Source organism: Peromyscus maniculatus, chromosome 4, assembly GCF_049852395.1.
Source record: "Peromyscus maniculatus bairdii isolate BWxNUB_F1_BW_parent chromosome 4, HU_Pman_BW_mat_3.1, whole genome shotgun sequence".
In the NCBI taxonomy this organism is placed as follows: domain Eukaryota; kingdom Metazoa; phylum Chordata; class Mammalia; order Rodentia; family Cricetidae; genus Peromyscus; species Peromyscus maniculatus.
Genome location: NC_134855.1, coordinates 58430800 through 58453843, shown reverse-complemented (window position 1 = coordinate 58453843; position 23044 = coordinate 58430800). Strand labels below are relative to the sequence as shown.

General features: G+C 36.6%; 1 protein-coding gene across 4 annotated transcripts in view; it reads left to right on the top strand.

The window, feature by feature from the left end:
- The window catches only part of Nckap1 (NCK associated protein 1), an 84991-nt gene that overhangs the window by 808 nt on the left and 61139 nt on the right, over positions 1-23044 (top strand). For 2 of the 4 annotated variants that reach the window (XM_076569770.1, XM_076569771.1), the window contains exons 2-3: positions 10558-10575; positions 11579-11689. In XM_076569770.1, coding sequence (XP_076425885.1) covers positions 10558-10575; positions 11579-11689 — 129 coding nt within the window. The remainder of the gene's footprint in view (positions 1-10557; positions 10576-11578; positions 11690-23044) is intronic. The other 2 variants (XM_076569772.1, XM_076569773.1) reach the window with 1 other exon arrangement.

Here is a 23044-nt window from a genome sequence, read left to right as displayed (position 1 = left end):
CTGCCTGATTAGCACCGTTCCTTAAAGTACAATGGCTGTAGAAAATAAAGACGAAATCTGTGCCCATTGCTGTTCCCTTCGCAGCGTTAATAGTGCGATGATTTGAGCAAGTGGCCAGTGGACCTATTGGAAAGCTGTGTCTTCAGGTTAGGGAGTGGAAGGCAGTTTTGAAGTTAAGAAAAGTAGAGATTAAAAAAAAAGTAGAGAGAGGAAATGCCACATTAACTTACCTTAGAGGAAAACAACCCCAGATCCATTTATTTTAGGACAGCTTTGATAAGCCTCGGTGAATTTAGTAGAGAAAAAGTTTGCTTTTGATACAGTTGATATCTCTACATCCTTGTGGGTTTCTGTGTATTTGTGTCATTTTTTCCCCCGTAATCTCGTTTTTTAAAAAAAAAATATAATGTGAACTCTTGCCCTTAGACCATAGCAATTGAGTATAGGTTGTTTTAATTCTTTTAAAAATTAAAGTCAGAGCATTCAGGATAAACTTGTTTTACTCATCCAAATTGATTTAGACACTAATTCTGAAGCACACTGTTTTAAGTCAGTAATGCTAAACGTTGGGAAAGGGTAGCTGTGGTGTTCTGATTACCCACTTGGTTTCAATGAATTATTGTCTCTAAACCCAGCACACTCTAGAGGAGCTAGGATGTGCCCATTCAGTTTGTGACCTGAAAACACCCTCTGCATCCACTCCTTGATTGTAACTTTATGGGGTTAGGAAAAATTTTAATTTGAGGTAGTAGGAGTTGCACTGATGACGACTTTTGGATTTCACTGCTTAAGAAGTTTGGAAATCAAGTTCTATACCGACTTTGTTTGAAAAACAAAAAAAAAAAACCCAGCAAATCAAATGTTACTAAAAGTTACCAGACGTGTGGTATTGTGGTTAAAGGAAATGGTTTTGATGGTTTTCTAGAAGAGGAAGTGAGAGTAACATCAGAAGTGTTGGGTGTTTGAGCAAAATAACTTTCTTTAATGCAGTGAAGTCACTAAACATTCTTAGAGAATAAATGTAAACCGACTTTTAATACCTCATTTTCATGGGTAATAGTAGATGGAATTCTAAGCATTTAAACTCATAATTACAGTTTGCTGCCTTTTTCAAAGTGTTTTTCACTTCCTGTTTTGAGACACTTCAGGCTGTTGTGTTGACTACTGCAATGGGAAATAAGTGAATGCGACCATTATATCTAACTGTCAAGCCTTTTGAGTTATTGAAATGTTGTATTTTAGCACCTATGTATAGTTAGTTTCTTGAAATATTTTGCCTACTTGGCTTATGAATTTCTTCTGAGAAGAGTAATTCATTTCGAAGACTAATACTTAGGGCATTCATTATCTAGCACACAAGGCTTTGATTAGTACTCACTGAAATCGACTCTGTGTGTTAGACGCATCTGATGTTTATTTGGAGAGAGGAAGAGAGGGCAAGCAAGCAGGTGTGTGTGGAGGTTAGTGGATAATTTGTAAGAGTCTGTTCTCTCTTCTACCTGGAGGGTTTCTGGGATCAGACTGGGTAGTCAGGTGTAGCTGCAAGTGCCCTTCCCCTCTTTACCATTTGCTGGCACTTTTGGTGGAATTTTCATCTTTTAGCCCATGGGACTGCCTGTCTGTATCAGCTGCCTGTCTATACCCAGTTGGCTAAGGATTGAAACATTTGTTCAAATATCTTGCCAAAGAAGTAAGATGTGTTCATGTGTCTATAAGGTTCATGTTGTCTGTACTCTTATGGCAGTATAAATCACATAATCTTTTTGTTTTTATGTTGTTTAGATTTTTAAGTTTTATATGTATGAGTGTTTTGTATTTCTGTACCACCTGTGTGCCTGATGCCCACAGGGACCAGAAGAAGATGTGAGAGCCCCTGGAACTGGAAGTAAAATAGTTATCAGCTCCTACTCATGTTTCAAAACCTGGCACAAATGTCCCTATCCATCTTCCTTTCTTTCCCAGTCTAAAATCTTTAAAGTCTCAAGTCTCCCACAATCCTACTTACATACTGCATTTGATTAACTAGCTACACATCTTTCTCTAATCAAGAAGATAGGAATGTCTTGACACTGGACTTAATATACTTGTTTCTCCAGTGCTAAAGGAGACAGACATTCAGTAGATGGAGATTAAATGCATGGGGGGAAGCCCTCTCAACATCGAGACTACCTAAAAGATGAGCTTATAAGGAAACATTTCCAAGATTCTTTTAAGAGATTATTTGAAATTGTCATATATACAAATCTGTTTACACATTAACAATTTAAGGCTTTATGAAGTTTGATATTATTATTAAAATACCCCAGTGCTCTGCTTCAACAGGGAATAGTTTCATCATTGTCTATACATTTTACCAAAGCCTACAATATTGTTAAATTCTTAATAACGGTATCAATTCTTATAATCTTAAGAACTTACTATATTCACTAACAAATTCAATATTGAAAACAATGAGCAAGAAATCTTAGGCGTGTGATTACTATTAATTAAGCTATTACACAAACTGAGTATTATTAATGAAACAAACAGGCTAATCATGATTCCTAATTGTATTTCGTGTATTGCAGGTTATATAGTTTTTCAGTGTACAAAGTTATTATTTGACTTTGTGATTTCACACGCAAAAGACAGTGCTGGAAAACAAATCACAGAGGCTGTGCTTGCTAGAAGTGTTCTGACACCAAGCTAAATTCCCAGCTTCACTATTTGTCTTTGAAGATAAAAATCTAAAATGAAAATTACTGAAGAAAAACTGTATTTCACTGTTTCTCTTCCAATTTTCTGTTTTCTATATATTTCTCCCAGTTTAAGCAAAATGTCCTATTTATTTCTGTTAGTTTCTCATGTGGTTAGCTTTTATCTTGTACACATTAAAATGCACCAGGGACTAAATCTCAGCAGTAACCATAAAGAGAGCAGAGGAGAGAGCTCATCTGGAAAAGGGTTTGTTACACAAGCATTAGAGTATGAGTTCAGTCCCCAGTACTGACCTAAAATTTCAGATTTGTAATCCTGGCTCCAGGGAGGTAGAGACAGGTGGATTCTTAGAGCCTGCTGGCTAATCAGCCAGCCTAATCTAATCAGCCAAATCAGCCAGCCCCAGGTCCCAGTGAGAGACCCCCCCCTCCCCCCCCCAAAAAGGTTAGGTAACTCCTAAGGAATGACACCAAAGGTGACCTTTGGCCTCTACATGTATATACATGTGCACACACCTACAGCTGACCCATGTAAAGAAAATCACAAAGGAAAATAAACTTAACAAAGTTGATGCAAAATATATTTTACCAAAGAAATTTGAGTTAAAATTTTAAATTGCTAGTTTAAAATTATCTCTCCTTTTAATACATTACAAAATCAAACAAATCTCCACTAGTACTCACTGATACACTGATAACATATTGAAAATGGTCTTTTCATGCAAATTTTATCATAAATAATCTACAGTAAAAAGAAAAAATATGCCTCTGTGTACATTTCTGTAAGATTATTGGCATATTACTATTAATTGTATATTTGTAGCTAGAGTTTTCCTGCCTGGCCCACAGTCAGGACAAATCTCTTGTCACCTGCCAGTCCCACAGCCGCTCAGACCCAACCAAGTAAACACAGAGACTTATGTTGCTTACAAACTGTATGGCCGTGGCAGGCTTCTTACTAACTGTTCTTATAGCTTAAATTAATCCATTTCCATAAATCTATACCTTGCCTCGTAGCTTGTGGCTTACCGGCATCTTCACATGCTGCTTGTCCTGGCGGCAGCTGGCAGTGACTCCTGCCTTCCTGTTCTTTCTTTTCTCCTCTCTGTTAGTCCCGCCTATACTTCCTGCCTAGCCACGGGCCAATCAGTGTTTTATTTATTGACCAATCAGAGTACACATTTGACATACAGAACATCCCACAGCATATAGTCCTTTTAGATGTTTAAAAAAATTGAATTGGCCCTATTCACAATCAGATTTCTGAAGAACCTACTATGAAAATTTCAGGAGCAGTGAGATGCTCAGTGAGTAAAAGCACTTCTGCCAGACCTGGTGACCAGAGGAGGATTTAAGGTCCACATGGTGGAAGGACAGAGCTGACTCTGGAAAGCTGTCCTCTGATGTCATGTGATGTCTCCATGGTACATGTGAGCATGCCCCCTTCCACATCTCTCTCTTTCTGTAACCCCCCATGCACACAAAATAAATAAATGAATAAAAGATGAAATTTTCTGGCCTGCAGAGATGGCTCAGCACTTAAGAGCATTAGCTGCTCTTCCAGAGGACAGGTTTTGATGGCCAGCACCTATATGGTAGTTCACAACTGTCCTCAACTTCAGTTCCAAGGGATCTGACACCCTTTGCTGGCTTCTGGCAGCACCAGGCATGCCCACAATGCACAGGCAGGATTAAATCCCACACCTTTTGTTCAGTAGAATAAAGATACAAAACATGTTCTAACATACTCGTGCTGATATTTTTATTTTTTAATCTCTGTCTCTCTCTGTCTCTGTCTCTGTCTCTGTCTCTCTCTCTCTCTCTCTCTCTGTGTGTGTGTGTGTGTGTGTGTGTGTGTGTGTGTGTGTGTGTGTACACCCCAGTGTCAGTCAGAGGGCAGCTTGGGGGGAGAGGGTGTTCTTCTCCATTATATGGATGTTAGGGATTGACTCCAATCATCAGGCATGGTGGCAAGACTCTTTAACAGTTGATCCATCTAGCCAACCTTATTTTTTTTTAAATAGACAAACAAACTATACTTCCCTGTATTTAGATTTTCTTTTTCCAAGTCTTATGATATTGTGTGTTGACAGTCACATTCTAGGTAAAGCTTTAGTACTAATTTGTTTTAAGGTTGCACAAGGCTCTCTTTAAATGCAAAATGTCTTCACGTTATGTACCTGCCTTCAGGGCCTGTTAGGTGCTGGACCTACATCTTTTTTAAAGTCTTACTAGCCCTGCTGGTTTTACGCCAGCACTCTGTTGGCGCTGTATCTCTAGTCCTAAGTATTAGTGATTTGCATCCTTGAAATCTTAAGTAAATATTCCAGTTCTCCCATGTGGTACAATACTGTTATTAGCATCATATTTTGAGAACTAAATGGGTTTATTTATGCCACATATTAGTACAGTACCTGGTAAAAAGGGATAAATGAGCTGGGAGAGATGGCTCACTGACTAAAGGTTCTTACTGCTTTTCCAGAGAACCTGAGTTTGGTTCCTAGCTCCCATATCTGGCTCACAGATACCTGTAACTCCAACTTAAGGGGATCCAACATCCTCTTTTGGCCTCTACAGACACCTGCAAACAATACCCCCCCTCCCCCCTTAAGCTTTAAAAAAGGAATAAACAGGATAAATGTTGGCTGCTGTTACTCTGTTTCTTGGTCTTGGAACAGCAGACACCATAAATGTTCACGCCACTTCCCATTAAGTCCAGCTCTGTTCCACCTTTAGAAACATTTCTTAAGTACCCTTTTCAATACTTGAGAGTATAGTTAGACATTAGTGTTCATACAGAGTAATTGCAGAAGTGTGTTCTGCAGTAGTTCCTTTTTTTTTTTTAAAGATTTATTTATTTAGTTTATATATGAGTGCTCTATCTGCATGTACAACTTTATGCCAGAAGAGGGCATCAGATCCCACTATACATGGTTGTGAGCCACCATATGGTTGCTGGGAATTGAACTCAGGACCTCTGGAAGAGCAACCAGTGCTCTTAACCACTAAGTCATCTCTCCATCCCCCCCTGCAGTATTTCTTTAAAGATCTACTTAATATTGAGCACAAGTATGTCAGTGTGTAAAATGTAAAAAAACAATCTTTGTTTCATAAACAGATATTCTGTATATCGGAACTCAGACATGGAAGGACATAGTTATCTCCTTGTGAATTGGATAGTTGTTAGAAACTTTCATGTGAGCCATTAAAATTATTTATTAACTTTTTTTACATTTATTTGTTTTATGTGTGTGGTTGATATATTATATACCCTAATAAACTTATCTGGGAGTCAGAGAACAGAACAGCCACTATATTAAACATAGAGGTTAGGCAGTGGTAACACATGCCTTTAATCCTAGCATTCAGGAGGCAGAGATCCATCCATATCTCTGTGAGTTCAAGGCCACACTGGAAACAGCCAGGCATGGTGACACACACCTTTAATCCCAGGAAGTGATGGCAGGAAGCAGAAAGGTATATAAGGCGTGAGGACCAGGAACTAGAGACTTTTAAGCTTTTAGGCTTTTAGCAGCAGTTCAGCTGAGATCCTTTCAGGTGAGGACTCTTCTAGAAGCTTCCAGTTTGAGGAAACAGGATTGGCTGAGAAGTTGGCGAGGTGAGGTTAGCTGTGGCTTGTTCTGCTTCTCTGATCTTTCAGAATTTACCCCAATAGCTAGCACTGAATTTTTTCTTTAATTTAATAAGACCTTTTAAGATTTGTCTTACATATGTGTGTGAATGTTTTGCCTACAAGTATATATGTGTACCATGTGTGTGCCTGAGGAAGTCAGAAGAGGGCTTTGGATCCCCTGGAATTGGAGTTACGGATGGTTGTAAACCACCACATGTGTGCTGGGACTCAAACCAAGGTCCTCTGCAAGAGCAGCAAGTGCTCTTAACTGCTGCGCCACTTCCCCAACCCAGAATTACAAAAAATTGTAGTAAATGATTTTGAAGGATGTAATGGTTTGAACCTCTTAGATCCTGATTTTCCCAAGATTTGTTCCTGGAGAACAGAAATTATAATTTCTTTATCTTTAGATTTGCAATTACTATCTTTAATTAAGAGCTAGAATTATTAATAAAATTACATAAATTTGAAACCATTTCTAGTAATTTTGACACACTTTTCTCTCAGCCTCTAAACTATTAGTGAAGTATTTATTTTTTTCCCTACTCAAACTCAGGGAAAGTACTAGTTTAAAGTAGAGTTTATGTTATATTTTGGCTGGCCAAAATATAGGAGGCACAGGAGAAAAAAAAATTGGAATAGTAACCCCTGATTCTGCAATTCAAGATTGTACTATATTAAAAAAAAAAAAAAAAAAAAAAAACAACTTGCCAAATTAGTCAGTTTTGAGCAGCTGAGTTATGATAAGAATGTAGTACATTTTTATATATCACCTTGGCATCCATCTAGAGATATATCTTCTGGTATTGAGAATTTAAGTTACGGGTTTGTATTTAGGTCCTGCTGATTAGTGGTTAAACCCTTGACTAGGTCACTTTTTTTCTCTGAAGCCCCTCTATCCAGGAAATCTCTAAAGCATGGGTGCCTTTGAATACGAGAATTACCCAGTAAATGTTGCCTCTGTTCTCTTCTTTTCGATTGTTTTGTTGTTTCTTGAGTTTTGTTCATAATCTTTTATGATTAGGTAGTGGAATTTTGAGAGTGCATTATTTGACCTTTTTTTTTTTTTTTTTTTTTTTGTCTTGGTAAGTTTTTGGAAAAACATGTAGCTTTAAGCCTGAAAAATTAAGCTGTGGTGTGTAGTGTTAGCTGTAAACACTTGAGGAAAGGACTAAAAAGGATTTCAGTGGTAGGTTAGTGGAAAAAACTCTATCAGATCTTGTCTTAGTGTTTCTAGTCAAAGGCATTTATTTTGTGACTTACATAATATATGTTTTCTGGAAATCTATTCCTGGTGACAACATTCAATTTTGCTTTTGTGAGAAAATTAACTTATAGATGTTGAATTAGCATTATGAATGTAAAATTGGAAATCCACAGATTGAAAGTTTTACTTTAAATTGAGAAGATGTGATTTAGAACTTATTAAATACTTATGTTCTAGGCATTGAGATAAGCACTTTACTTACCCTATAATATATATTTTAATCTTATGTCCACCTATAAGATAGGTAGTATTAATATCCTTAAATAAATCAGTTGGGCTGTAGGCCACTTGGGCCAGAAGACAGGTCCTCTGCCCCCCTTCCTTCCTTTCTTCTTTCCTTCTTTTCTTTCTTTCTGTACTGTGCATCCATACTGGGTGAGGGGAGTGTTCTGAGCATGCTGGGCAAGCATTGAGTTACATAGCCAGCCCATCAAAACGGCATTCAGGCTAACGTGATTAGTCATCAGGCCTCAAGGATCTGCCTGCCTCTGCCCTCCCCCAGTGCTGGGGTTGCAGGCATACTGCTCCGTGGGCTTTTGCTCGGTTACAGGGTCTGAACTCAGGTCCTCATGTTTGCACAGCAGGGACTGGCCTGATGAGCCATGTCTCCGCTCCTTTTGTTAATATGTTTAGATCCAGTCTTCGTTATGGGCCTTTCTGCATGTATTAGTACAGATAGTTTTAGTAGCTAAGTGTTGTGATGTTTGTAGTTAATAAAAATCTGTACTTCTAGGATGACTAATCAAAAGTAAAGGATTAATTATAATTTTGATAGCATGAAGTGCTTTCAAATATGTTGACAATTCCTGTTCTAAAACAGTAGTGGGGAAAATTAATCTTTATAGACGGATTTCTGACCAGTTAGAATTTTTCTGCTATGGTAGTATTATGTGAAAACCATAACTGAGTTACAGTCATAGCTCCTTGCTAGCATGTATCTTACCTAGGTAATTTAGTCAGATTATAGTTCAGTTTTTCTTGTACTTTTTCCCCCTGAGTATTCCTCATATAAATATCTTTCTTTTTATTAAGTAAATATGTTAAGTAAGTTGATTTTAGAAAAAGTAGAATGGAACTTGTGTATATTCCTTTTATTTGTATTAGTTTTTTATTTTATTTTTTTTTTATGTTCATGGTATGTGAAACACACCTATAAGTTCTTCACACCCACAAACACACCACACCTCTGTAGTGAATGTAGAACTTTTTAGGACAGGTTGTAAATACTATCTCCAGTTTAGAAGACACCAAGAGATGAAGGATAAAATCATTAACTCATGTGACCTAGCCGGGACTTGAACATGGGCATCCTGTTTTAAAATTCATGTTCTTGGGCTATAGGGATATAGTGGTAGAATATGTTCTTAGCATATTTGCGTTCATGAGTTCAGTCCTCAACACCAGAAACCCCAAATAAAACATAAAGGTATATTCTTTCTGTAAGTAAAACAAATACAGTATGTTAGACTCTCAGATAAGTGAGAGAAAGGGATAATGTGGTTGAGAGAGAAACTTGCGGTTGTTAAGGAGGTTACACTAAATGTGCTGGTTCTAGATACTGTGCTATAGACCATTACTGATGACCAGTCTCCATAGTAGACTTTGGCTTAGGTGATTGTCATATTCTTTATTATAACCATTCCTAATAACGGTGTACATTTTTGAGCACTTACGTGCCAGTCCCTTTGTTAAATGCTTTACATGGATTACCTAAGCTCTTCAAACACTCATAATGACACTGTGAGGTAAGTACTCTCTCTCCCTTGGGCCTCTTACAGAAGGAACTGAGACTAAGAAATGTTATATATGTAAGGACCCCGAGCTAGCGAGTGGTAGAGATCGGAGCCTAGCTGCTTAGCAGAATCTGGTGTCACCTCTCAGGGATGCTCTTACATAGGTCCACCGAGCAGCATGCAGAGAAGTTATGTATACTTTTATTTGTCCACCGAACTGAAATTTCTTTTTTATTTTGTTTTCAATGTAAGAAGAGCTGCTTATATACAGATTTCTTTTGTGATCTTGGGAAATGCACATTGTTTTATTGATAGCTGCTAATACTGTTAAAGTTAATATCTGGGTTTTTAAATAACTGGAATATAAAAGATACATATGAAAAGTCAATGTTGAGTCACTTTAGGATTCTGTACTGTCATAGGCATGCTTTATATAAGGAAATGCTAATCTGTAGCTATTTTTAAAGGGCAGTTTCTTAGTTGTATGTGTCTTGGTTATGTGAATCTAGTTTGTGTTATAAAGAGGACAAATTAGAAGACCAGTCTATAAAAAAACTATTTCAAAGAAATTATAGTCTGAGGAAAAGTCAGATTATGCTAATATTATGTAGAAGTGGATTAGTATAGTAGCCTTGTCAGTCTCATTAAAGGTTAAGTTCTAAATTTAAAAAATTGTTTGATCTAATTATACTAAGAATGGGTACTGCGTTCCTATTTCCAGTTATAAAAATAGGAATTTTTTTTATTGGCTTTCTTTTATAATTTGGCTTGGAAGTTAGGTGGTATTTGAAACATAGTTTCAATTTGAGCTGAAGTACAAAGTTCATCTTGTAACAATTCACTTTTATTCTTGGCTACCGTTTCTTTTTAAGGTATGTAAAATTTCACTAATGGTCTTTGCTCCTATTTTTATAGCTGCATGTAGTCTTTATTTTTCCTTTTTTCTAGTATTATTTTAAGTTGATTTAGAAAGACCACCAAGATACTGACATGGTTGTACACTTACACGGTAGTATTTTATCTATATGAATACTATAAACTATATAAATCTACTGTGTAATAGAACTCGCTACTTAAGTACCTTATAAATTGTAGCACCATACAGTTCTCATTTTGTATTGTTATCCGTAGTCTGCAGTGCATAAGTTTTCTACTGAAAAGTATGTCATATTTGACAATCATTGTTTACACGTAATTTTCTCTCTTTTTATTACAATGCTTCCCCAGCAAGGACAAGTTTGGAAGGTTTGCAAAGCTTTTCACCTTCCCTCTGCCCGCTTGCCCGCTTTCAGATCAGTCTCATGTTTCATAACTTCTCTTTCTGTAATCCACAACATAGCCATAGTAAACTAGAAGGTCAGGTTACAGTACTGTATCTCCTCACATACGGCAGACATCACTATAAAAGCATATGCTTTAAAAATGGAATAAAAAACTTAAGCAAGAATGATGTGATTTTTGATATTTCCCTAAGAAAAAGCATCTCACACAAGCAGTGAACTGTCACATATTGTACTGTTGGTACTTCCTGTTAGTCCTTCCCAGTAGCATTTCTATAGTGCTTTCCAGTTCACTGCAGAGGAGGTTGTGCTGCTGATGGGATCAGATGGAGACATTGCCATTATTCTGTGCTTATGAGATAAAGGACAGACGTGGGTGCATTGCTTGAGGTGCTGCTGGTATGAGGGAACACAGTGTTGTAAACGCAGATGACCAGAGGAGCAGGCAACATGTGAGGAGTGTAGGCCAGCTTCAGTGTTAGCAGCTTCCAGTTCTTTTGAACTAGGACTCTTGTATTAAAATGTTGACATCGAATGAGGAAAACATTTTGGAAAAGACATTTTCAGACACAAGCCTTCATTTTATAACACTTAGAAACATTTCAAGGACTTTACTTAGTATTTGATTTTGTAATACTTTATTAGCTTCAGATGAATACAATCCTACCTCAAACCAAAAAAGTTTTTCATTTTCTTTTCCTTTTTTTTAGGTTTGAGCTTTTTCCTTCACTGCTGTTCTGCGCTAACTGCTTTAAAACTTTCCATGCGTTTTTTTCAGTAGAAGAACATCTCTGTACTGTCTCCCATCGCATATTTCAGCTGTGATAATCCCTGCACTTTGCCTGTTCATTTTATCACCTGCTCACCAAAAACAATAAATCTTTCTAATTTCTGATTTCAGATTTGCTATTCTTCCTTGATTTTAGGAAGATACATTTCACTCTTTTTCATTACTGTTGTTTTTTTAGGCATGTGGAGATCCCAAGGCTAAACCATCCTACCTTATTGACAAAAACCTGGAATCTGCTGTGAAATTCATAGTCAGAAAGTTTCCTGCTGTAGAAACACGCAACAACAATGTAAGTTGTCCCAATTTTCTACTTGGTGTCACCCATCTCTGAGAAGAGCAATATGCAGTGGAGTGTTGTGTCTCCCGTTTATCTAATGCTATGTGCAACATTTTCATGCACAGATTTTAGACCTTGTTTAAATGCTTTCAAAGACAGTATTCATGTCTCTGAAACTAGAAAAGCTTCTAGCTACATGTTATGTGGAAAAAGTTAAATTTTAATTTCTTACACTATTTTCTTTGAAGTTACAATAAGAATATTTAATGTATAGATAAACAACACCCCAAATGTGTGTGTGGTTACTTGGGGCATCTTGTAATCCTTACATCATTAATTTAATTTTCTTTTGAGGTTGGCAGTGGCTTCATAGAGCTTTTATTGCTTTAGTAGGCAGCTGTTTTTCTTTTGCTTCCCTGGCATTTTCTTGGTTTCCAAAAGCATTTCTGGATTAGTGAGGTTATGGTGCTAGGGTCTTTATTCCCATGTTAGTTCCTACGTGGAAATTTTCTCTTGTAAAGTTTGGTCCTATTTAGTCTTTTTGGCGTGTTTATCTGGGGGCAGTTTTTTATAGTAATCTTATGAATAACCAGTTTTAAAATTTAGTTTTTTTTTTTTTTTTTTTTTTTTGGTTTTTCGAGACAGGGTTTCTCTGCGTAGCTTTGCGCCTTTCCTGGAGCTCACTTGGTAGCCCAGGCTGGCCTCGAACTCACAGAGATCCGCCTGGCTCTGCCTCCCGAGTGCTGGGATTAAAGGCGTGCGCCACCACCGCCCGGCTTAAAATTTAGTTTTACTGTAGCATTTTTATAAGTTTTATTGACTTGGAATCTTTTCACAAGTCATCAGTTTGCTTTAATTTTCCCTTTGATATTTCCATACTGCACCCCTTGCTTTCTTTTTTGCTTTCTATAAAAATTTAGTCTAGCAATTTCCCCTTATTATGAGTGTCCTAGTCTTGAGAATCTATTTAAATGATACATTGTCATGTTTTATCCTCAAATGATATGTGATCATAGAAGATTGATATTTCCCTTGTTGTAAATACTTAAAACATTTCAATGTAGAGAGAAATGTTAGCTAGAATTAGTAAAAATAAGTCAAGTGCTTTTAAAAAAAAGTCTTGGTTTGGGTTTCTTCTGCTTTTTAAATATTTTGTTAAAGTTTTTTTTTTTTTTTTAAGTTTTGCTTGGTAAAAATCTTGGTTTTATAAAAGATTGTATTAGTATTTTATAATTGATTATATAAAGGAATCACAAAGGTCTTGATAAGAAAAAATTTATTCAAAGCACACACTTTTTAAAAGGCAGTTATTTAATGTGGATAATTTAAAAAACAGCATGATGGTATTTCATTGAATAATTTCCATAAAATCAAAAATTAAAACATGTATTCATCTTTATTGCATAGTAAAATATTTGCATGATCTGCCAGGTGTGGTGGTACACTCCTTTGGACAGAGGCAGGTGGCTCTTGGTGACAGGCAGGATTGGTCTACATAGGGAGTTCAAGCCCCCAGGACCACCTAGTGAGCCTGCCTCACAGTCTCTATGGAAAAGACAAGTGTGTTAGCTATGAACATTAATTTGCTCTTTCTTCTGAGAGATTATATAATCACCCGAAATGACAGTTTTAATGAAAATCTGTCACTTAATTCTGTAAATACTTATTCCTAATAAAGTGTCTGACATGAAAATCTCTTAAATTTAGCATGTTAATTTTCATATGGCACATTTACTGAATATGAGATCTTATTAGGAGCTGATTAGGTATTTATGAACTGTTTAATAATAATAAACATTTTCTTAAGAAGCTGATTGATAATTTTACTGTCCTCAATATGCTTGGCAAACTGCTTGTAATAATAATAATGCTCTGCTGATCTTTGTTCTTTAATACTTTTTCTTGCCTTTTCAATATTAGAAAATTGAAATTTTTGGTAAACACTTTATTGAGATATATACACACGCTGTACAGTTTACCTCTGAAGTGTACAGATTAGGGTTTTTAGTATCTGCACAGAATAATTCTGAGTCACAGGTACCATATTGTTGTCCCACATGAAATAAACTGTTCATTGGTTTTTAGTGTATTCAACAACTCGGTCAGTTCTAGAGCAGTTAATCACCCAGAAGAAATTCTGCTTCCTGAGCATTCAGGATCCCTGATTCCCTGCCAGCCTCCCAGTCGTAGGCAAGCACTGGTACTTTCTGTGTTTGTGCCTATTCTAAAACTCTTAGGTAAATATAATCTGGACATATCATACTTTGTGACTGGCTTCTGCCATTTAGTACAATGTTTTCCAGGTTTATCCAAATGTTAGCAGATTTCACACTACATTTCTTTTTATTGTAAAAATTATCCCACTGTGAACATGAAATATTTTATGGATTCATTCACAAGTTGATAGATGTTTGTATTGTTTTTATTTTTCTTGGCCTTGCATGATACGGTATTTTGAACATTTTGTGTGTGTGTGTGTGTGTGTGTGTGTGTGTGTGTGTGTGTGTGTGTGTGTACTTAGTTTGCTTTTTAAGGCATAGATTTATGAGTAAACTTGCTCTGATATGTGTTTATTCTTTGTTGAACTTATAAAATTGATAATGATGTTAACTGTGAGGACTATATGTACAATTAACTCTGCAGAGCCTGTTTGTCATTTGCTTTTACAATTATTCTGTATATGATATTCTGTGCTATCTGTTTTTTGTTTGTCTTTAAATACACATTATATTATGTATTGACTCTGAGAGGTTTTATTTCAACTTTGGTCTGGGTCTGCTAAAATACTGATGATAGACTCCTAGCTAGTTTAGATTAGGAAGTAAGAAGTTGAGCTTTGTAATTATTTTTCAATTCCATAAAATTAGTTAATGAAGGCTACACATTTTATTGCAACATTCAAGAGGCAGAGGCAGACAGATCTTTGAGTTTGAGGCCAGCCTGGTCTACCAAGTGATTTTCAGGCCAAGTAAGGCTATATAGTGAAATCCTGTCTCAAAACAAAAATTAGTTAATAAAAGTTTAAAGATCTGAATGGCAGTGTCTGGGACTGATAGGAAGTGGCATCTTTTGTCTGCTCTGCACTGTCGTCTTTGTGCCACAGGACATGCTTATGTTTACCCCACAGTTGGCACTATTTCTGCTTTGATTCATGCCTTAGAAATAATACTTGTCCTCCATTTAAGAAAAGGAACTCAAGAATAGAGATTGTTTTAGTGAAAATTAAACAATCTTTTTGAAGTTTCTAAAATAGATTGTTTAAGAAAAGGGTTACTCCTACAACATTGTAGCAAGAAATGTTTCTTGTTTTTGGTCCCTTCTTTAATAACTGACCTCATCTTATCTCTAAGCTTTTTAGTTCGGTTGGAAGCCATGAGGACAACTTTCAAGTGTATATCAAAGAGAGCAGTGCTGTTGGCAGCAGGGTGGCCTGTAATGCATCCTCCTTGTTTTCATTATATTCCTACTCAGGACCTTTTGTGGACATTTATTGATATTTAATTCTGGATTTAGGGGGAAAAAAACTATACCAAAGAATGAGGGGTGCTCCCCTCCCCTGGCTATAATGTTGAATTAAATGCCTCATATGCTTCAAAGTAAGTTGATGAAATGAAATTTTATTATAATTGTAACATACTGGTTTTATAATTATAGTAGCCACTTACTTGTCTTTGTATGTGCTGGACTGTGCATTTTGGTAGATTTTATTTTGTTTCAGACTGTCCAAATTATTGAACTATTATTTTCCTTTATCTTGGATAGTTCAACTGTGAAGATGTCCATATTTCTCCTGGATGTCTGAAAATCTGTTATGATCCAGTATGAGGAATGCAGTAGAAATCCATTTAAAACAATACTACTTTTCATAGGAAAAATTTTAAATCCTCACATTGTCCATGTGTATATTTAAAAATTCTTGCTATTTCTTAAAATAATTTTAACTTAATTTTTTTCTTCTGTTTCTTTCTTTGTATTTACATCTAAAAAGTAGCTTGTCATATTAAAATAAGAATAATACTAGTTCTTGGGAGGTGGAGGCAGGAAGATCAGGAGTTCAAGGTCATTCTCAGTTACAAATTCCAAGCCAGCCTGGGCAACGTGAAACCATGTTTCAAAATGCAAACAAACAGGTGTAAAAAGAATTCTGTCATTACAGAATTTTCCTGTTGTGCATTTGCATATAATATTTTGATTTTAGTTCCCAATGTAATTGGAAAATACCAATTACTGCCATATATGTGTTGGGTATAACTTAGGTCTAAGAGCAAGGGCATTGTTGGTGAGTAGAGAGCAGCAGAGGTGAGATAGAGATTCTAACCAGAACACAGGCAATTGTCAAAATACTTGGAAAGTCTTATTTTTGTTTTGTTTTGATTTTTCAAGACAGGGTTTCTCTGTGTACCCCTGGCCTGGCTGTCCTGGACCTTGCTCTGTGGACCAGGCTAGCCTCAAACTCACAGACATCTGCCTGCCTCTACCTCCCAAGTGCTGGGATTGAAGGCATGCACTACCATCGCCTGGTTGAAAATCGTATTTTCAACCAAAGAATAATATTTTAAGTTATGGATATTATTTATTAGGGAAGCATAATATTAGAAGAGGCTGTGCAACAAATATTTTCGGTTTAAACTTATATTATAAACACCTTTTTTTTTTTTAAACCCTGGTGCCTGATAATAGAGAATATCAAATATTTGATAAAGAACGAGTCTATTTGGTACCAACTTTCACTTGTATTAAATGTTGCCCTAGACTTATATCAGATCTCAAAATCTTTTTTCTTTTTTCTTTTTGTTTGATTTTTCGAGACAGGGTTTCTCTGTGTAGCTTTGCGCCTTTCCTGGAACTCACTCTATAGACAAGGCTGGCCTCGAACTCACAGAGATCCACCTGGCTCTGCCTCCCAAGTGCTGGGATTAAAGGCCTGCGCCACCACCGCCCAGCTCAGATCCTAAAATCTTTTTAAGCTAAAAAATTCTAGTGCTGTTTAAAAAGTAAAGTTAATGCAACTCTCATTATGAATGTTGTAGGGCTCCTGAAAATAATCTTGTAAAAGAGTAAGATTCCTAGCTTTAAAAACATAATGAGTTGTGGGTGTGGGGTGGTACTGGAGTAAATGTAGGACTGCCCTGACATGCCCACTGTGTGAAGAAGTTAGCAGGAAATGGTAATGGCATTTCAATTCCTTCTTAGCCAGCCTTTAAGGAGCTTTTCTTGTTTTGCCATGATTTCTGTCATGAGAGAAGTATAGTGGCTAGAGAGTGGACTTTGGGGTCAGAATTTGAGGTCACATACCAGCTAAGAGACTTTAGGCAAAATCATTTGGCATCTGAAGGCACCATTTTTCGTATGTCTAAAATGAAAATAGTTCCCATCTGAAGGGGTTCAATATGCCTTAAAGCATTTAGCGCACTCTGACAAATAGCTTTGAAAATGGTAGCTGTTGTTTATACTGTCTCCCTAACTCCCTGGTTTACCTCAAAGCCAGTGAAGTGTATTTCTGAATGGTCCCTTCCCCCAAAGAAATCCCACTTCTGCTTCTGTGGCTTTGATGAAACGACGTTCTATTTTCTATGATTTGAATATCTGCTGTCCTTTGAACAGCTCCAAGTTGAACAGCAATTTTTTTTCCTTTCTATTGTGTTCTCTGCCTGAGCCATTATCGTGTAACTTGGTTGTTTAAACTAAAATCCTTATAGTCTCTTTTCACTTTTATAAAACATCAAGCTGTTTCATTGGGGCTTGTCTTCAGCTCTGCACAGTTTCATGAACTTAATTCATTCAGGTGCATGTTATCTGTGGAGACAAGTACTATATCATAAGCCAAACATTGATTTTCATGGTTTCTAATCTCCCCCCTTGCTATTCCTTCCATTCTCCAACAGGGGGAGGAATTTCTCCCTGACACCTTGCATATCTGTCTTTATGGACCAAACCATTTACTCATTTTTGAATCTCTGATGTCTAGGAGATATAATCTCTGATGTTTAGGAGATATAGGGCAACAAATAAAACTGGTTTAGAAGGAATCACTGTGGTATACAATATTATACACATTGTGGCAGTGTACTTCAGCATGAGTGTATTCATTACCTGATGGGAACTTGATAGAATGTTGGTTTTAACTAAATTAAACCTGAATTCTAAAAAAGAATTTCAGTACAGTGAGAAATAACTGAGGCAACTATTATTTTTAAATGACAACAAGAAAGAAGACCTGATGGTTTTAAACAAATACCAATATTTGCTGAGGAGAGAAAGCAAAAGATAAATGGACTCAGTGGAGGTTGTATACAACAGCTCAATCTTAATGTGTTAAGCTTGAGAGGCCTAGTAGAAATCTGAGGGGAGACACTGGCAACAATTTGTATGTTCCAATCTAGAACTCAGACTAGAGTGGGATAAGCTAAGAATCAAAGAGAGCTAATTGTTGGGGATTTGAAGAAACTTGAGAAAGTGCTTTACCCATTGAGGAAAGAGGGAGAGTCACTTGACAGTAGAAACTGAAGTTGTGTCCTGACTCAGTTATTGTTGGTGATCATGGAATTAGATTAGGCCAAGACAGCGTGTGTATGCTTTCTCCTACTGTAGGCTTCATCAAGCAATTGTGAGAGGAAGAGAAGGACCAGAGATAATTGTAATGATGGGCCATTTAAAATTAAAATGGGTAAGAAAGGAATTAGGGTATGATGATGAGTGACAGTTAAAAAAAAAAAGTAGGGTGAATAGTCAAGGGAGCCTTGAGTTCAGAGATTTGGTGGAGGTGTAAACATTCTCTCTCTAATGCCATCTAATATCCCCAAGCTTTTCAAGAACAATTGATGTCCAAAAACAACTAAAAGAAGCCAAGATAACTTAAAATAAATTTTATAGTTTTGTTTTTTGGCTTGCTAATTAAGGAAACTATCATTCTGTCCTGTCAGTATGTACCCCAGATAATCCATGGGTTTCCTTGGTTCTAGGCCCATCTTTAATTTCCTCCACCAGACTCACTGTCCTCACAATTCTTTGAAGCTATGGCTTTGCTTACTATGGTCTTTCTTGTACTACAACACAAGATTTTACCCATTTCCTGTGATTACCAGTTGGTGAGTCCCTATGGCTTGAAGCAAGTGTGGGAACTATGGTTTCCCCACCATCTTTGAATTTCTACCTAGAAATAGTTGTGGAACTGGCTTCTAAACTGTGTATTTAACTTTAGCAACAAACATGAGAAAGTCTTACATATGTGTATGTATATGTACATCCCTTACTATACAGCTCATTTAGATAGCCTTTGTTCATACTTTTACTCAGCTTCTCCCAAAATGTCTGATACTTTCTTTGCAGTATTTGTTTACAAATAATGGATGATGTTATTTAGCAATCAAATGACATTCACTTGGCTGCCTGAATCGCAGCTGAAAACTAAGAAAGAAAGCAGTTCTAATCAAAGAAAATCCAAAATTTTTCAGACAAAATAAAAATGTCTTTCTGAAGACATTTTGTAGCAGCATTGATTATTCATAATTCCAAACTAGAAACAGTTCAGATGCCTATCAACTAACTGATTAATGAATAAACAAAATGTGATTAACACTCAAAGGATACACTACTGATATATACATATTTGTGCCACAACCAAACGTTGAGGACATTATGCTAAGTGAAGGAGTCAAATAAACCAGCTGTGCATACAGTTGGATTTTTTGCTACAGGAGGTGTCTACAAAAGAGGGGTTTGTTCAGACAGGAAGCACAGGGCTGAGAGTCAAACCTAGATTAATTGTCAGTAAGCACAGGGAACACTTTTTGGGATGATGGAAATATTCTAAACTGAATAGGGTTGGTGGCTTAGTGAGTATAAATATACTAAAATTATATAAAAATTACTCTTGAGAAATAAGAAGTGATATTCTATAATCAGTGAAGTTTATTCAGAGGAGGACTTTCTGCTTCCATGTCCCAGCTAGTTGATTTTTCTTACATGTAATTGTACCAAGAATATATGTATTTTTAAACACATTGTACATTAAAGGGTACTTTTCCTTGGAAACATGATTATTGGTAGAGAGAGAAATAAAAACCTTAAAAATACAGTGCCTGGGGGTGGGAACCAAGGAGATGGCTCAGTGGATCAAGTTTGGTTCTCAAGCAAGCACATAGGTAAAGCTGGACATGGTAGTGTGTCTGTAACCCAGTGCTGGGAGTAGAAGTGGCCTCAGAGACAGGTAGATTATCAGAACTTGCTGGTCAGCCAATCTGTCCAAGTCAATGATAATATATATGTTGAATTTGAAGTGGAATCCTATGATACTTTAAAAAAGAAAGAGAGAACAAAATCTTTGTTTTAATTTGGATTCTCAGGTAACTTTAAAAGATTTGTTCATTGATACACACATACCATTCTTTTTAGTTACTTCTTCTTTTATACTTACCTGGTCTGGAATGGCATGATCAAATAAATATTTTGCCCAGCTTTAGGGATCCAGTCACTGTATATGTTAAGATACACTCACCTGGGAGATGAATGTATTTCAGGTTTTGAGTTCATTTACTAATCACAAAAGTTTAAGGCTTCCCTTATGATTTTTGCTTTGAGAAATTTGAGGATGAGTGATCTGTTGTTTATAGTGTGCTCTGCACTCAGGCTGTAGATGCTGAAGCTCTGAGAAGATGTAGAATTCAGTTCAAGTGGACATGGTAGGTGACAGTGAATAAATACACACTTTCTTCTTGAGATAAGTGGGAGAAAGAAATAGAAAGCAAGGTAGGGTTTAGAGCAGGGCTGCTCACCCTCCTAACACTGGGACCCTTTAATGTTGGGGTGACCCCCAACCATAAAATGATTTTCATTGCCACTTCATAAGTGTGATTTTGCTACTGTTAGGAATCGTAAATATTTTATACACCGGATATCTGATATGCGACCCTTGTAAAAGGGCCATTTGACACCCCCCTCCCCCAAAGGGGTCACTACCTACAGGTTGAGAACCACTGGATTAGAGACTACTAGGAGGGAAGCTTACTTTAGATAAGTAGCCCTCAATAGTATAGCCTTCACTGAAGAGAAGTGAGCAAAGGACATCCCAGACATGACTAAAAGCAGATGCAAGAGCTCTGAGGTTGGTGACATGCAGCAAGGCCAGTGTGACAGCTATGGATACTGGGGCAATTTTTGAGAAAGAAAAAACATCAGGTACTTGTAAGATTGTATTTTATTTTAAGCATGTCAGGAGATTACTGGAATTTAAAACTTTGTTTTGAAATAACATTAGACTTAGGTACATTTTTAAAAAACACCGAGTTCTCACACTGTACTTCCCATTGTGTTAACATATTACATGATCTTCATTAGAATTGCTTCTTTCAAGGTAGAGCGGTGTGTACCTTGAGATGTACACTATGCTGATGCTATGTGAAGATGTGTGAGCACACAAGTCCAAAGACCAGTTAGGAACCACTGTAGTAGTCCAGTTGAGTGAGCACTATGACAGTGGAAGAAGGTATCTCAGTATTTTCTTATTGAAATGTATCTGATGGTGGACTCTTACTAAGACACTGAACAGTTTTCCTGAGACTAGACTTCTTGTTTTTCTGGTTTTGGTTTTTTTTGCATAGTTTTGAGACTAGATGAAGCTAGGCTGAAATTCTCAATCCTTCCTTAGCTTCCTGATTGCTGGAATTATAGATGTGTGTCCCTGTAAAACCCAACCTTCTCCTTTAAGAGCAATGATCTAGATCAAGAAAAAAAAATTATATACAGCATCTTCAGCAATAAAGAAGGTGATAACTATACTTAATTAAACTTAATTAAAACCTTTAGCCATGTTCCCTGTGTTAAAGATTAATTAGCCTTGCTAAGTGTTGGTTCCTTCAGTAATTTACTAATGTCTTTCTTAGAAAATAACGAAATGCTAAATTTCAATTCACATTTAATTTTGTCTGTCTGAAAAATGCTTTCTTGATTGAACTGAGATTAATCAGTAAGATATTCAGTGAAAAGATATGCAATTTCCATGACTGATGTGCGCTCTATTTCAGATTTTACTTATTTTAATATTAAGAACAATGGCACCAAGCCAGAAAACATAATGAAAGCATTATACGAATGTTTTGTTAAAATATTTTCATGTATCGCATGAATATGCTTTTAAATTGTTGAATACATGATTTTCAAATGGAACCTCTAATGTTCTATATTACAACATCAGTAATTATTGCCCATGTATATTTTAAATCATCTCTAACCTTGGACCTGGCATTAATGGTTTTTAGGTGTGTCATTCACTTTGAAAACCAAAATGTAGTTCTTTTCATTTTTTCCCCTTGTAGTTGAACCCTGAGAACTGAATTATTTGACACCTTTCATGCACAGTTTTATGAAGTTTATTTTCACTAAAATAGGAAACATAATTGTGACTCTTAGGTAGAAATCGTGTGATGTTTATAAAATACTAGGAATAATGCTGGACACCCAGTGCACACTCAGCAAATACTTGTTTATTCTGTATACTATGAGTAGTGGTAGGATTAATTATACAAGTGTTAGTTTTTGCTTATTTGGAGTGGTGGTCTGGGGCCTCCTTTATTATTCTCCTAACATTTGATACATAGTTTCTAGGTATTAGCCACTATTCATTGTTGTCATGTACCAGTTTATACAGTTGCCATGATTAAGTGTATGAATTAGTTTTCAAGTGGTAATGGTGTTAGACTTTGAGCTGCTAAGTCACTTATCCTTTTCTGTTTGCACAATTGGACATGGACTTGTTTTTTTTTTGTTTGTTTGTTTGTTTTGTTTTGTTTTTTGAGACAAGGGTTCTCTGTGTAGCTTTGGAGCCTGTATTGGAACTTGCTCTGTTGACCAGGCTGGCCTCAAACTCACAGAGATCTGCCTGCCTCTGTTCCCCACCCCCACCTCCCAGTGCTGGGATTAAAGGTGTGTGCCACCACTGTCCACCTTTGGAGATGGACTTTCTAAAAGCATTTCTTCGCAGATATGTCAGCTGGCAGTCTGCATTATGATCCGTCATTTAATACATTTGGATTGGATACTTATGTGTATGTAGTGTGGTTGACTTGGAGTCTTGAACGCTGTCTCTGTTGCTGAGGATGACAGTGACGAGCTGGAAAGCAGCGATGACTCAGGAGGGGGGATGTTCAGTCAGGGGTGGTGTCTGGAAAATGGGCTTAGCATTTAAGATGAGTGCTTTAGGGCAGTGGGATTTGGATATAAATGGTGAGATTTTGATATCCCTGTAGGGAAACAGTTAGAAACCATGAACTATGCATAGAAAATAGCAAAGTTTGTTTACTGTGTCATCTATGGATGTAGGGAAGATTAAGTCTGGAAAGTAAAGGGCCCAGATTGTAGAGAGCATTAAGA